The sequence below is a fragment of the Fusarium solani genome (genome assembly GCF_023522795.1).
Source record: "Fusarium solani strain SB1 chromosome Unknown bctg00000000, whole genome shotgun sequence".
In the NCBI taxonomy this organism is placed as follows: domain Eukaryota; kingdom Fungi; phylum Ascomycota; class Sordariomycetes; order Hypocreales; family Nectriaceae; genus Fusarium; species Fusarium solani.
Window position 1 is genome coordinate 5,451,702 of NW_027072157.1, and position 15,572 is coordinate 5,467,273.

The 15,572-nt window shown below is 52.5% G+C and overlaps 7 protein-coding genes across 7 annotated transcripts; 4 read left to right on the forward strand and 3 right to left on the reverse strand.

The window, feature by feature from the left end:
- Positions 1–269: 269 nt before the first annotated feature.
- On the reverse strand, positions 270–1,764 carry MRS44_001731 (uncharacterized protein; the record flags this gene model as incomplete). Its single annotated transcript, XM_065623805.1, has 4 exons — positions 270–439; positions 496–586; positions 743–1,045; positions 1,105–1,764. 4 exons carry the CDS (start codon positions 1,762–1,764, stop codon positions 270–272), a joined length of 1,224 nt encoding a protein of 407 aa, XP_065480223.1.
- A 3,683-nt stretch (positions 1,765–5,447) lies between these two features.
- Positions 5,448–6,352, reverse strand: MRS44_001732 (uncharacterized protein; the record flags this gene model as incomplete). The annotated part of the gene is made up of 3 exons (XM_046271995.2): positions 5,448–5,641; positions 5,699–5,800; positions 5,854–6,352. 3 exons carry the CDS (start codon positions 6,350–6,352, stop codon positions 5,448–5,450), a joined length of 795 nt encoding a protein of 264 aa, XP_046137993.2.
- Positions 6,353–6,818: 466 nt separating this feature from the next.
- MRS44_001733 (uncharacterized protein) lies at positions 6,819–7,610 on the forward strand (the record flags this gene model as incomplete). The annotated part of the gene is made up of 1 exon (XM_046272515.2): positions 6,819–7,610. One exon carries the CDS (start codon positions 6,819–6,821, stop codon positions 7,608–7,610), a length of 792 nt encoding a protein of 263 aa, XP_046137992.2.
- A 407-nt stretch (positions 7,611–8,017) lies between these two features.
- On the reverse strand, positions 8,018–9,541 carry MRS44_001734 (uncharacterized protein; the record flags this gene model as incomplete). The annotated part of the gene is made up of 1 exon (XM_046279873.2): positions 8,018–9,541. The coding sequence occupies one exon, from the start codon at positions 9,539–9,541 to the stop codon at positions 8,018–8,020; it is 1,524 nt and encodes a 507-aa protein (XP_046137991.2).
- A 707-nt stretch (positions 9,542–10,248) lies between these two features.
- MRS44_001735 (uncharacterized protein) lies at positions 10,249–11,102 on the forward strand (the record flags this gene model as incomplete). Its single annotated transcript, XM_065623806.1, has 2 exons — positions 10,249–10,366; positions 10,408–11,102. The coding sequence occupies 2 exons, from the start codon at positions 10,249–10,251 to the stop codon at positions 11,100–11,102; spliced, it is 813 nt and encodes a 270-aa protein (XP_065480224.1).
- A 499-nt stretch (positions 11,103–11,601) lies between these two features.
- MRS44_001736 (uncharacterized protein) lies at positions 11,602–12,936 on the forward strand (the record flags this gene model as incomplete). The annotated part of the gene is made up of 1 exon (XM_046282553.2): positions 11,602–12,936. The coding sequence occupies one exon, from the start codon at positions 11,602–11,604 to the stop codon at positions 12,934–12,936; it is 1,335 nt and encodes a 444-aa protein (XP_046137989.2).
- A 628-nt stretch (positions 12,937–13,564) lies between these two features.
- MRS44_001737 (uncharacterized protein) lies at positions 13,565–14,292 on the forward strand (the record flags this gene model as incomplete). Its single annotated transcript, XM_046284904.2, has 2 exons — positions 13,565–14,033; positions 14,087–14,292. 2 exons carry the CDS (start codon positions 13,565–13,567, stop codon positions 14,290–14,292), a joined length of 675 nt encoding a protein of 224 aa, XP_046137988.2.
- Between the last annotated feature and the right edge of the window lie 1,280 nt (positions 14,293–15,572).

A 15,572-nucleotide genomic window follows, 5' to 3' on the forward strand; every position in this document is an offset into this window, starting at 1 on the left:
TCGTTATTGATACACCGTCTATATCCAGTTGCCTTTTCCGGTCCAACTCCTGGCACATAACGAGCAAGTGCGAGAGATCACAAGTGTGTCTACTGTTCTATATTACATATTTACACGCATGAATAGGCATGAAATATCTCAGGTTTGTACGGAGGTGGGCTACCAATTATCCCTGAAATTTGTTCTTCTTTTTCCCCTGGTAATCAAAAAACGTCCCGCTTTCCCATTGTCCCTGATTCCCCATGGTGGTTGTGCTGCCGTGACTGCTTCTATTGGTTGCCGTTGTTGGCGATGAGGTCGGTGGTGTCAGGAGCGTTGTTTCGGACCTTGGCACCGCTCTGCTGGGCGAGGCTCTTGATGAGCTCAACAACGCGGCTGGGCTCCTGGACGTTCTGGAAGCTCATGAGGTAGGCAGCAAGACCGGCAACGTGGGGAGAGGCTGCAGCAGGTTAGCATTAAGGTGGCGAGCACGACGGGGAAGCAGTTGAAACATACCCATGCTGGTGCCGCTCAGGGAGGCGGTAGCGGTGTTGGAGTCAATACCAACGCTGAGGACTTGGACACCGGGAGCATAGATGTCGACGTCCTTTCCAAAGTTAGAGAAGGGGGCTCGCACGTCGGTTGTGCCATCGATAGCACCGACGGTGATGGCGTTGGGAGCAGAGCCGGGGGGAAGTCAGGGCGGTATCTCGCTATTCCTTGTTAGTCGTTGTCTTTCGATAACGGCTCAATGTTCACTCACGTTCTCGTTACCAGCAGCCACAACGGGGACAACGCCAGCCTTGAAGAGAGCCTCGATGGCGCGGTTGATGGCCGCGGAAAAGTCACCACCCAGAGACATGTTCATAACAGCCTTGCCCTTCTTTCCTCGCTTCTCGACGTCGTCAATGACGAACTGCATGCCCTGGAGAACACCAGAGTTGCTGCCGCCGCCAGAGGCATCCAGGACCTTGACAGCAACAAGCTCGGCCTTCTTGGCAACGCCAAAGGTAGCACCAGCGATGGTACCAGCGACGTGGCTGCCGTGTCCGTTCTCATCATCGTCCTTGTCTTCAGTCAGCCAAAGATATCATTTCACAATGCGCAAATCATCAATATACTTACGACGTTGTTAATGAAGTTGCCTCCGAAAGTGGCACGGCCCTCAAACTCAGTGTGAGTTGTCTTGATACCGGTATCAACCACATAGGCAACAATGCCCTCGCCAGCGCTGTCGTCAAAGACATAGGTATCCTCGTTGGGCTGAGCGTGAGAAAGACGGTCGAGACCTGGGGGAGCGTTGACCTGGGCGATGGCGCCGTTGAGCTGGACATGGGTATCGGCCTCAATGTAGGCAACTTCGTCAGCATCGTAAAGGTCCTTGATCATCAAATCGTCGGCGTCGAGGGACATGGCTCGCCACTTGTTCATCTTGAAGGAGTTGATGGTGGTGGAAAGGTTCAGGCCGTTGAGGCCTCGCTTGTTCAGGTTTCGCTTCTTGATAGCCATGGCAAACGAGGCCTCCTTGGCGCTGATGGCATCATCGTCGAAGTCGTCGTTGTTGAAGACAACAATGTACTTGTTGGGAATGATGTTCTGGGCATCGGGGTTCGAGACCATTGTTCGAAGGAAGGAGCTGATTCCAACCTTGCCAGTGACCTCCTCGGGGAGATCAGGGAGGGATTCGGCCATGTCCTTGAAGCCAGCCGACAGGTCCAGAGGGGCGGCGGCGGCGAAGGGGGCCGAAAGCAGCAGGGTAGCGAAGAGACTCTTGAAGATCGCCATGGTGATGGTGTTTTTAACTGAAGATTCGTGGGTATATGGGAAGAAATATGCTGAAGCGCGAAAGTGAACTGGTTCCAGCCGTTTCACTCAAGTAGATAGATAGTTGCTCGGTCGTCTAAGTCGAAATCGAGTCAAGGAAGAGAGCGGTGCCTTGGATGGCAAAGCAGTAAAGGAATGAGTACTGAAACTGGTAGAGGAGGCAGGCGATCAACGCTCCTCTCGAAACGGTAAATAATGAACGGTCGAAAGTAGGTGCGCGATGCACTGTTCGGGAACAGTCAAAGGAGGGTGATTAAGGAACTGTCTAGCAGCACAAATCCGAAAAGGGAAATATCAGAGAGTGAGATAGAAACAAGGGAAGGGAAAATGATGAACAAGAAAGTAATTGAAAGACAAAAAGAGACGTCTTCCACAATAGGAACCCGAACAAGAACAATAGAATGAGAATGGCCGTCCAGCAGCTGTGATGCGCGGGCAGGCGTGGATTTAATAGGAGAAATCGAACAATGGCATTTGGGCGCGAAGCTGGCCTCTGACTGGTGGCATCTGAACCAGGTCCAGGGCCAGGAGAGCCGCAAGATGCATTGGATGCATGTCGCCCGCGGGGGACCACGGCCAACGTCTGGCAGTGGCGCCGCTAATGCTAGGGGTCGTGGATCCAGGGCTTCGGTGTCAGGGACAGGGGCTCGACCATGTTTAGCGCAGCAGAGCGTGCGACCATGGTCGGAGAGTCTCTGCCAAGTCAAACTGCCCAAGAGCCCCTTTGCTTTGCTCTTGTACTGTACTTGAATCCTAACCTCCGGCACAAGAGGTTGCAGTCGAAACTTGCACGCTTCCCTTGGTGAATCGCGTCGAAACCATTCCTGCTTTATGACGGTGTTGGCAGTGTCTGTTATTGTATGAGCGCCTAGCCGCAGCATCGACTGATTGGCCCGCCGCGTCTGATTGCTGTTTCTCAGATCCCTTGGGGAACATGACGGCAGTACCAGCTGATGGGTTCGTGTCCCCGTACTTGGCCGTCGTCAGCTGGCAAAGCGTTGGGTGAGAGAAGCTGTTTTTGTTACCCACAACCGCGGTACCAGGCCCATTGCCGCCAATAAGACGGGGCCAGTCCGGCGTCGTCAGTGTCTCAACCAGATGCCCGCGCGTCAAAACTCTGTTGCCGACGACTTTCCTTTCGAAAGAGCGGCAAACTCAAGGCTCAAGATCTGTGATTTGATTCTTCCTCGGCATTCCGTAGTTATTTTCCACTTCATGCGGTAGCTGAATCGAAACCCAGCGTCCATCAGCCTCCCAGACCGAATTTGGGTACAAAACCGTGTCGATCAGGTCGAGCCCTGGGATGCAATCAAAGATATGCAGCCTGCGTCATTGGCAACGGCAGCAGAACTGTCAAGCCCCTTGTTTGAGAGGCCTTGGCATCTCTTGGGCCTCTGGTAGAGGCGCAAACTCGTTGGCGGCCGCCACATCCCAATGTCACCTCGACGCGGAGGTTCCACTCATTGGAAACCAGCCCAAGAATCGGCGCTTGGTGCCCCTGTAACTGCCCGGCCGAGTTTTGAAACCAGTGATACTGGGCTTTTGCTCTGGCGTCTGGAGCTGCCAGGCACAGATGGATTTGGTTGGCTGCCGTGAGCCCTCGCCGCGTGGCGCCTGATCTCCCAAACATGCCTTATTCATGCCGATCCGAATTGCAGTCTTTTTATCGGGCTAACAATTTGGCTCATCTGGCGTCTAAATCATGGTGATACATTTGGAAGGTTTCTGTTTCGTTTGGTGCGTGTCGGGAAAAATTCTGCATCTCCCGTCGCCTGCCAGGATCTCACTCAGCTTGAAGCCCCTTGAACGACAGGCCCTGGGTCGCTCACCGTTGGAAACAACCGGGGGTTGTTTTGTCCGTCCAGAATTGGCTTCCAAAGCCGGCCACAACAGACGAGGAAGCATTGCGGGGGGCTCCGATAGCCCCGGCTGGTCGGGGTGTTCTGCAGGTCACGGGCCATGCTTGTCTCGAACAAGGCCGGGGATCGAAGGCGTTGTATCGAATTCTGGTGTGGCTCTTGACCAAGACCGCCTGGAAGCATGGGGGTTGGCGGAAATGGCCCTGGATCAAGAAAGCGACCTTCTTTAACGAGACGGTTGGCAGGGGGTTTATTGTGCCCTGACCCTTGGACGGATATTTTCGTCATGCGGTGATGTGAGGCAGAGGACGGGGTCTGCACGGGCGAAACAAGAAGCGAAGACTTCGGCTTGTGGGAGGAACGCTGAACCATGCGCAGGCTTGCGAATAGCCTCTTTTTGCTAAGGAGGTCAAGTTGTCAAGGAGAGGTTGGTATTTGACTGATCAGGGCCCAGCTGTTTGACTCCCATCACGGCATGTGACTAAGCTGTGTGAAGATGATTAACGGAAGGACCACTCCAGGGTGTTTTAAGCATACCTTCCTCCCTTAACGTTAAGTCAAAATCCGATGCCGTCTTATCCAGCCCGATGGAGGTAAAACCTTTTCCCCGATCAAAAATCGCATCTGTTTCAATGTCACTCGATGAAACCCGGAGGTAATAGCATCTATAAACAAGAGACTCCACGTCGGTCCAGATCTCGTCGCATAATTCTGCTGTCTCATCTCGACTCACTTGGCACCAGGGCCCCCTGTGCCAGAATCCATCACTCACGGAACGCATAGCACAATGTGCTGCAGGGCCCAAGATATGGCCACGCGAATCTTCCCCCGTGCCGAGCCGGCTACCTGGCTCATGAGATCAACGGTTTGGCGGGATGGTGAGACCAGGGGGGTACACGTGACCCGCTGCGTGACCTGGTGTCGGGCTTCTCTGACGCCGCGCACTTGAATTACGAGGCATCCAATCCAAACATCTGCCATCTGTCAACCATTCCAAATCATACCCGAAACCGCTTCTTTTCTAGCTTTTGTTTTACCAACCGCCCGCTAAAACCATGTCAGGAGGATGGCGTTCAGGACAGAGCATGGCTCCTTGACGTGCAAAAGTGCGGGAGAAACAATCCCCTTACAGCTTGTGGTCATAGCTTGACACTTCCACAGCGGAAACCCGGCCATGACAAAACTACCCCTTGGTGCAAATACGCTCGTAAAGGCAGGGTTTGATTTGCCTCGGCCATGACCTGTGGCTTGTGTGGGCAGATGGTGCGGACGACAGATGAAACCGATAATGCCTTGAACTCAGTGTCAACCCTTTGGTCCAGCCTAATACAACATTACGGCGAGCAGTTCATCACTTTTACCTCCGAGGAGCTTGTTTAAGCAAGGGCCGGCTTCCAGGACGAGCTTCGGCGGCAAGTCATCTCGTCCCCGTGGATGCTCCCGTCTTTGTTCAGCCCACCACCCACCAGAGCAACTGTGGCAGGCACTAAAGTCTTTGTCGTAATTGAATACTCTCGGGGGTCTTTCGATCGACGCCTTTCATCAGATGCCGGACAAATTCGAAGAACCGATAGATAAACCGTTCGATGAAACCATTCTAGTATTGTAAGAATCACTGAGATGCCACTAACAAGAATGACCAGCGATATCAAAAAGAACTCCCTTGGCTGATCACCCAAGACCACTTTGGCTATCAGATGTCTTGTGCTGCTGTATATCTGAGGAGGCACGTGGCTGATACTGCCATCTAGACACCCAGAGTGAAGTGTCAAACAAGTTTGGTTTTTACGCTGTCATGTAGCCACCATCGACCGGTAACGCAACACCTGTGATCCATGCCGCCTGGTCGCTAGCCAGAAAGCAAGCCGCCTTGGCCACATCGTCAGCAGCTCCCAATGATCCCCAAGGATGGAGAGCAACGGTAGCAGCGCCCAGGGCCTCATCTTCCAGCATGACGCGATCCATTTCTGTCTTGACGACTGCAGAAAATATGAAAAATTAGTCAAAAATAGATATCCAGAGATACGGTGACTTACAGCCAGGACAGATGGCGTTGACGTGAATCTTGGAGTGGCCGTACTCGCGGGCGATGCACTTTGTCATATGAACTACGGCCGCTTTGGAGGTAGAGTAAGAGACTATTGGACAGAAGAGTCAGTGACTGGATGAACACATAATCGTATGGACCAACTATATTCAATCTCGGGTTTCAGGCCGTAGACGGACGCAATATTGATAATCCATCCTCGATCGCCCGTGGGCCATGGCTCCTGGCTAAGGAATTGCCGGATGGCGTATTTGCAGCCCAAGAATACCGATCTGGTATTTACGGCCCAGGTAGTATCAAAGGTAGAATCATCCGTGTCGGCAATTGGCTTGGGTCCCAACTTTCCGCGAGACTCGAGAGAAATGCCGGCATTGTTAACAAGGACATCCACCCTGCCAAAGGTGTTCACGGCGGTGTCAATGAGAGACTGGACATCGTCGGAAGAGGAGACGTCGGTCCGGAAAAAGATGGCTTTGCCACGTGCTTCTTGGTTGATCAAGTCCACGGTGGTGGTTGTCGTGCTCGGGGTATCAGGGCGAAGATCAGCGCAGACGATTTTCCATCCCATCCGGCCATAGTTGAGGGCGATGGCACGGCCGAGGCCAGAAGATGCTCCAGTGACAATGGCAACTTTGGAACTCATATTTGGGATTTGAAGTTGAGAAAATGTACATGGGCTAGGCATCTAAATTGAACTATCAAAAGTCTCAAGACTATGTTGAAGTAGGTGGTTGATAAGTACGCCAAACCATGACAACCATGGGATCACTCCTCCGAAGCTCGCATTTTGGCCAAATTAGGAACAGCCCGGGTGTCATGATGAGACTGTGAGGGGTAATTAAGAATCTTCCATTTGGCACTCAAGTGAAGACTCGGACTTGTTCCAAATAGAGTTAGCAAAGCCATGAACAGATTTACGCGTAGAGATATAAGACAGCGAGAAAGAATGTAGCCAATTGTGGGAGCCATTTCTGTGCTGCTCTGTTATTGTATGTTGACGTCTATCGAGGATTATTCTACACAGCTTTATTACACGACGCCTCATTTGCCGCGCCCCACCTGTCAACACCGACTCCTTTCGCTATTCTTTATCCCAAGGTCACATCATCATGGCTGGCGAGTTCAGTGGGAAAGTTGCTCTCGTCACGGGTGCATCAGGCGGTATAGGGTACGCCTGTGCTCATCTACTTGCATCTCGAGGCGCGAGTGTCGCTCTCCTGGATCTGACGGACACCACAACCCGAGCTCAGCAACTTGGAGAGATTTTTGGTGTACGGACACTGCCTGTTTGGGTCGACGTGACCAAGAGCGAGGTGGTGAGAGACGCGGTGGCAAAGGTTGTGTCGTGGGCCGGCGGTCTCGATTTTGCAGTCAATGCAGCAGGCATTCTGCCCAAGGGCGTTACCATTGATGCGACCGATCCTGCCAGTTGGGCTGCGGTGATCAATGCCAACCTGACTGGCACCTTTCACTGTATGCAGCAAGAGATCCGAGCCTTTCTCGAGCTTGGGGGGCCAGGATCAATCGTCAACCTCTCCTCGGATGCGGGTACCATTGGAACGGTCGGATGCGCAGGTTACGTTGCCTCCAAGCATGCAGTCAATGGCCTCACCAAGACGGCAGCGCTCGAATATGCAAAGAGGGGCATCCGTGTCAATGCCGTGGCGCCTGGAAATATCGACACGCCCATGCTGAGCCACCTCGGTTTGTCTGCTGATGAACTGGCTCACGCGACTCAGCCCTCAGGTAAACCGGGCAAGCCTGAAGAGGTGGCCGAGTTGATCTGCTTTTTGCTTTCGGAGCGTGCGCAATTCATGACTGGGTCAATTGTGGCGATTGATGGAGGTACCACGATTGCTGGCTACTCGAATGGTGATGCGTCGGGTGCATATATTGGGTAGGATGATGGAGATGTGCTCTATGAACCAACGGTTAGAAAAGAGAAGCATGCAAATGCCCCTGTCAATTAATCTTATGGCTACATCTCCTGGAGTTATTCCATGGTATAGGTTAGGCTTGAGCATAACTGCCCCAGGATACATGCACCTTTACCACTGGATCGGATTGGCTGATGATTGACCCACAAGAGAGATCCCTGTATATTGATTTCTGTAGAAGAATACTTCTCCTTTGAACCTCGACACAATGCTTGCAACTGTGAACCGTGCCCTATTTAGCAGATGTAAAACATCTCAATGATAGATGAAGGGGTGCCGATTGAGCATCAACAGTAAACTTTTCAGGTACTTGACTAATTCAAGATGGAAATTCAACAAATCCTTGAGATGCAAGCGCCTCGTCCCCAAGCTCAATCATACTGCTCCGGCTCTGGAGTCTGGTACTCTTTGCGACCAAAGGCGACCCAATACACCAAAGCATAGAGAAAGACACCAACGATGACACAAGACACGTAGTTCATCAGGTCTGCTTGAACCGGGATGAAAGAAGGGAAACAGTAGAAAACGAGTGCGATCAACGTCCAAACCAAAACGACAATGTTGGCAACCAAGCCAAGCTTGGGGAACCAAAAAGGACCTGGCGTGATTCTTGACCGGCCGTGCCACAAGAGGCACGAGATGCAGGTAGAGTAGGTGATGTACTGAAGAAGGATACCGCCGGACACTAGGGAGTTGAAGGCAAGCTGCGAACCCATGTAGATGCATCCAAGCACGGCAGTCCAGCAGCAGGACCAGATATGGGCGTAGATGGGGGTACCGTATGGTTCGGGGGCAATCTGGGAAAGGAATCGATGGAATGGAAATCCCTTGTCCTTGCTGAAAGCCCAGGCGATGCGGGATTGCCAAGTGTGAATACCAATGATGGCACCAGCTGCGGAAACCAAGACGATGCTCTGCAGACCCAAGGCTGCGGCCGTGCTCTGACTGAATGCATCATAGAAGATTTGTAACGAAGGCGTCGCAGAGTTGACAATGGTTTCGACCGAAGGGGCCGAGAGGAACATCGCAAGAATGATGGGGAAGCCGGTCGCGGTGCCCAGAGCTACTGTAACAAGCAGGGCTTGAGGGATGTTTCGTCGAGGGTTGGGGATCTCGTCGGCGAGATGCACCGTGGCGTCAAGGCAGGAGAAGGCCCAGTTGGGGGCATTGAGGCCGATCAGGAGAGCCACTCCGTCGGACCATCCCGAGATGTTGTACAAGTTGACAAAGAGACCTTCGCCTGTCTGCTTGTGGGGGCTCGCGGCCAAGATGCTAACAAAGACGACGGTGACGGTGCAGACGGTGAAGACGAGGAGGCAGCGGCTGACCCAAGGGAGAACGTGCTCGAAACAGTTGAATGAAAAAGCCAAGAGGTTCAGGACTTGGAACCCCACAAATCCCATCCATGGCTTGTATTCAAAGTCGGGGTGTGTCAAAGACACCATGGCGAAGATGGTGGTCGGAACCGCGAGACAGACTGAGGCACAGGTGCAGACAGCCCCAGCCCACCCAACAATGCCCGTGACATAGGAGAGGAAGCGTCGACAGCTCGGGGGAGCCAAGACGGCAACCCAGTAGTATTGACCTCCAGAGTGAGGCAGAGCCGAGGCAAGCTCCCCCAGGCTTATGGCGACGGCGACGGCAATGATTGCCATGATGATGAAGCCGTAGATGAAGAGCGGTGGACCACCGAGGGCAGCACCACTGGCGAGACCCACGATGAGGGTGATGGCCGTGTTGGTGATGGAATGGCCGATGCCCATGGCTGTCCAGATGGTGAAGGGCTTCTCGTGGATATTACGATGTTGTCCGTCCATGATGGACATGCTGGGTGACCGCTGAAGCTGGTCGAGCTGTTGGCCCTTGTGTTCTTTGGTGGGAGTTTCTACATCCATGATGTTCTGCCTCTTGAGGATACACAGCCAAGAAGAAATGAATAAAGAGATGGAGAGGAATGGGAGTTGTGAGGAGGACGTTTGCAACTGAAGGGATGAAGGATGACTGGCAGCCGCCTTCTTATTCAAACGGCAAACTTTGATTTATCAACTAGAACTATCAAGCAAATCACAAGATTCTAGCCCCCTTGCTGTTATCAAGACTGGATCTGTGATAGCAAGCATTCGAAGACTGGGGAAAACCTGGAGTAGAGTCCATCCATACCATCCGGGGTCCGACTGGCCAGGTCAGTAGACAGCACCACGCAATAGTTACCATGACAATGTTACATGGCTAATCGTATTGGTCCCCGTTGTTAGTTGGAAACGACCGAATTGTGATAAGCCTGGGTCCCAAGGGTCTGGCACCTCGCACATTGGCCAAATTGGGTTAAGACCGGGCCCATCCCCATGGGTCGGCATCACGAGAGGGTCGACGGCGGATGTCATGAGAGAGATTAGACGCCCTCGCAATTTTTCCATAATAGTCAAGAAAATAGGCCATTTCATGATGGACATCAAAGTATATAGTCTGGGTATAAGAACCTTGAGTTGAATGGTCATGGTTGTTGCCCATGCTTTGACACAACTTGGTCACTTACAAGCATCTTTTTGCCCGCCACCTCAACTCACACCCGGTGAATTAAAAAAAAAAAAAGAAGTCAATCATGTCTTTTATTGCCTCTCCGGAACAGGTCCGCGCCTTTGAGGAGTTCTCCTCCAAACCCTCCTTCTCCCAGGAGGCCATCGTCATCGACTTCACCACCACCCCCGAATATGTCCGCAGTGTTCTCCCCCGGGCCTAGAGCCAGGCGACACTCCCACAGGCCATATCCTCATGTCTACCATGGAGAGCAAGCTGTGCGGCGAGTTCGACTGCGCTATCGTGAGCTTGGACGTCAAGTTCCGCGGCAAGGCCGGTACATTCATGCTCGAGATCATCATCAGCAATGATCTCCCTGTCACCTGGGGCCGTGAGGTCTGGGGTGAGGCGAAAAAGACTGGTACATGCCGTCTCTGGCGATCTGGAGACTGGCGCTATGCCTACGCTGAGCGCAATGGTGTCCGTCTCATCGAGGTTCAGGCAAAGTTTGGCGAGGACCTCCCTCCCCGCGTCCGGGACGCGATCAACTTCGAGATTAAGGCGTATCCCCATTCCCAGGGCAAGGGCCTTCAGTGGGAACCTCTCATCAGCACCCTTGAAGTTCGAGAGCACGACGTCCACCACTCGGTTGGCGAGGGCCGCCTGACCATCCGGGGCACCACTGCCGACCCTCTCCACAGTATCCCCATCCTGGCCGTCAGCGATTTCAAGTACACCACCGGCCGAGCCGACTATACCGTGGTCTCGGTGGATGAGCTCGGCGTGGGCGAGGCATACTTGCCCCATCTGATCGGCCGGCACTACGAGGATATCCGAATCCACAAGGTCGGGGCTGAATGGACAGAGCTCAAGGACAAGGAGGAGGAGCAGGAGTCGTTCCCCGTGCGGAGGTTCAACACTCCGGGATTCAAAAACTAAATGTACCTGGAATACGCAGGAATCGAGGTTCAGCTTAGCTTTAGGATAGTGGTGCAAGACAACCTGGTCTTTCAGCTGTCTTGAAACAAGGAATGAAGTGCGGCCTGTCCTGAGAGTTTGATGTCCGAAGAGTGAAGGAATGTGTGAATGAACGAGTGTATCTCTCACGGCAGGGTTCAATGATACGCGCTGGTGCAGAGACCCAGGTCCATGTCAAGCTGCGTGTCAGAGTAGAAGGATGTTGGTGACATTTCTGCCTCTTATCGCTGTCTGCACACCGGTTTTCAAAAAGACCAACGAAAGCCGAGGATAGAAAGCCAATAAAAAGGCCTCCATGACATCGTCTTCTTTATGAACCTAAGTTACAGTACCTAGTACTTGATCGGAGGTCACGGCGCTAGCTGACCGGCTTCCTTCCACCCCACCCCGATACTCCGGCCGAACCAACTCCTCTCCTCATCCACACCATCACTTCAACTCACCTCTTCGGATCCATATCATGCAGGCCATGCGCCCATCAAAACAGAATCGGACTAAGTCTCGTAGCGGATGCGAGCAGTGTAAACGCCGCAAGGTCAAGTGCGATGAGAAGCGGCCCATCTGTACACGCTGCCAGCTCCGTCACGAGACATGCACCGGCAACTTTAGCCACGATGTCTGGCAGATTGAGAGGCCTTGGATATCTCAGGAGCGTGCCCCCTCGGCTCCTAGCGCTCTTGAAAACGACACCCTTAGGCATTGGTACGACAGCGCCTGTCTCAGTATGGCCATCTTCTATCCGCCCGCGAATCCTCTCTCGCATACTCTTTCTGGCTGGCTGCGACACTCCAAAGCTCTAAGACATACACTGGAGAGCGTCTCAGAGGCCCATCAACAGCATTTCTTACCAGACAAGTTGTCGTCTGCTCTACAAACCAGGGGTTTGGCCATCTCCTCCCTGCGGAAGGAGATCGATCGGTTGCAATCGTCACAAACAAAACACCAGACTCTCCTTCGCACCACGATCCTATCTTCCCTGATACTTTTTGTTTCTTCAGCTTGGCTGGATCCGTCTGGAAAAGACTCTGGCATCATCTTCCTCAGCGGCATCAGCAATACTGTCGAGTCTCTGGCCAATGCGTCGCCGACAGACCCTTTCACATTTTATCTCTTCGGCTTGTACCTATACTGCGAAGCTTTCTCATCCTTCCTGGTGCCCACCGGGAGTCCATGTCCGTCTACCGCTTCAGTTCTCAGGGCAGTTCAAAGTCAGCCATTCGATTCTCTCATCCACCCAGTTACTGGTGTCTCGAGCACTCTCTGTCCCCTCATTTCAGAGGCAGGCCAGTATTTCCGCCGGGTTCTTGACTCAGGATCCACGTTCATGTCGACCTACCGAGACCTGGAAAAACGTCTGCGCGACTGGGAACCCCCCGAGGCCGCGCCTAAGCAGGAACGGCTCCTACAGCTGGCTGAAGGATATCGCAGTATTGGCCTCATCATGCTTTACCAGGCCAACGCCACACAAGGCCAAGGGACCTCTGAAGGTTCATCTTTGATAGAGATGGTGCTTGAAGTTATGAAAACGCTGAGATATGTTCCCGACGAGGATCCTTTGCTCAACTGGGTGGGACCGTTGCTTGTCATCACCGGTCCTGAGCTGCCTGCGACGTTTGTAGAGGAGAGAGCCCTGGTGGAAACGTTGTTCCAGAGGCTGGCGAAATGGACTCGTATTCAGACGTACAATCGTGGGTTGGAGCTTGTGAGAGAAGTCTGGAAATTAAGAGATTTGGGGATTGAAGTGTCCTGGCTGGAGGTTATGCTGGATCAAGGAATATCCTTGGCAATTCTGTGAAGCTCCATAGTCACTTCGCTAGATGTTTTACTAACATGCAGGTCATTGGGTATCTTCTCTATTCTCTCACGCCGCAGTGTTGACATTTGTTGATGATATTAACACTGGCCTTCTCAGTCGACTAGAGTGTGTTGGTGGACTGGGTATTGGTACCATATTCGTCACAAAAGCCACGATCGAGACGTTGCGGAAACAGCAGGATCCGTGTGACGGTGCCTCCAAGAGAGACTCGACATCTGCCCGGTTGCCAAGCCAGAGTTTCTTGGTTTGCCTGATGTTTCATGGAACTATGCTCTTCAGCCGTTCAACGCGAGTCGACCCGCCCAGAATATGCATCCTTGCGTGCTAAGACCAGCAGTGCATGCAATGCTACAACAGTCCTACACGGATCTCCAGGATCATGACAAGACGCGGGGAATCTCCTTCCTTCTCCCGGGAGGTTCCACTTTGAGTCATGTCCCATGCATCGGCATCGGCATCGGCATCGGCGCCTCCAACATGCAACTTGCACCAACTCGCGGGGTTTAATAGCTTGAGCATAAAGGGCACCGTTTGGAACGTCAACTGTGTTTATTGTCTACAAGTTCCAATCAGTTCTCATCAACCTACCTACAGCTACGACGCCAGAATGTCTGACTATTCCGTAATCGAAACAACCTTGGACTCCATAGTCGCCTCTCCCCGCACTTTGGACCTTCTCCGAGACCTTCACAAGCAAGCACTTGATGAGCCGCCATATGTAAGCACAGATGGTCCCGCCTCGACGGCTCTTGACAAGTTTGTCGCCCTGGACCCTGACAAGTGCGCATTCGTCTACCTTCTCCTGCGGTCTATGCAGGCTCGCTTCGTCGTCGAGGCGGGAACGTCGTTTGGTGTGAGCACTATATACCTAGCCCTCGCAGTGTCTCAGAATTCTGGCTCGCAGCCTGGAAAGGTGATTGCTACTGAGAACGAGGCGACAAAGGCGGCTCGGGCTCGAGAGCACTGGGGCGCTGCTGGTGATGACATCGAGAAGTTCATCGAACTGAGAGAGGGTGATTTGCGAGAGACGCTTAAGACAGATCTACCGGAACAGATCGACTTTCTATTGCTTGACAGTAAGTTCTTCTACTAAAATATCACCTTGAGTAGCATGTTAAACGTCCTGTAGTCTGGACTCCTCTGGCCCTACCCACCCTCAAGCTGGTTCACCCGCGTATGAGACCAGGTGCTACAGTTGTTGCCGATAATAACGTGGCTGCCAAGACGGGATACACGGAGCTGGTGGCTTACCTTGAGGACCCCGCCAATGGATTCAAGATGTCGACGGTTCCTTATTCGGGAGGCCTTTTGATCGCTGTCTATGTCGGAAACTAGGATGGAGCTCCTAGGGATGAGGGGTAACGTAGTTTACCGTGAAGAACTTGACAAGCCATGGTGTTTTCTTGGCAACTTGAACCATGTCCATCGTGTGTTCTGTTCCTTAAAGGATATGGTCCCTGGAGAGGATGGTCTGTAACCGTTGTTAGCATTCCTGTAATAAATCGCTCGCAGAAAGCCGTTACAAATGGATGAAAACGCTGTAGCATGAGCTGATGTACCCTGGCTGGAAGGCAGAAGGGGGCTATAGTGTTTCGATGTGGGCTGAGAATCTTTGGCGCAGGATAGGGGCCTGGCGCCTCCTGGCAAACCCTTTATGGGTTGCTGTCGTATGATGGGACTGGCTAACTCGGCTTTTGGGGCATTCGTACGGGGATAAAGAAGGGTCAAGCTTGGTATTTCTAATGAACTGTAGTGGCTAGCTCTGCATTCGAGTGGGAGTCGTCTTCGCTTGTTGATTACCTACTATCTTGCTCGGAACAACCCAGCAAGGCCTGCTTCGCCAGGATGCCATCGGTAACTGGCTGGTCATCTCTTGAGGTTGGGGGCTCGAAATGTAGGTAATTCGGCATTCTCCATGGCGTTGGTATCTGCCAAGTCTGATTACCGGAGACTAACAGGCCTCTCGTTGGCGTCTCACTCGTGGAGTTTGGGGTAGCCCATCCGTCCCGCTCATGGCAATTGTGGCCTTATTGGCATTGTTCGTTGCATAAGCGAAGCCCTTTGATCTTCAACTCGTCCTCTGTGCCGGATGTCTAATCTTTGAACTAGCCGGTGCACTCGCAGACTTCGGAAAGATGGTGTGGCACTTCCGGTTTCGACATGATCTGTCGGCGTGTATCCGTACTTGCTTCCATTGCGAAGAGTTCATGACTAGGGCGCTAAGGGAAGCTCTATCAAATTCATGGTATCGTGACGATTCTTGTTTCTGGGAAGACTGGGATCGGTAGTCTTGTCCTTGCTCTTGCGATCACGGCGGGTCTTAAGGAGATGGGATTTCGCAACACTTTTCGACTTGTGGGCACACTTGAGACCCTCTTGATCTGCGTCTAGTGTAACAGTCAGCCTGAAGTCCTCCATGCAGTGTGGGAAGTTCGATGCAACCTTGGCATGCCGGCACGCCAGTCAAGAAATAAATGAGACACCAGAGCTCTTCAAAGGATCATCAAAGTCCTCTTAACTATGGTAAATAGATTTCTATAAAATATAATAAAGATATATTAAAACAAAAGTTATATTTTAGAGTCCTTTTATCTATCCTTAGTATGCTCTATTAA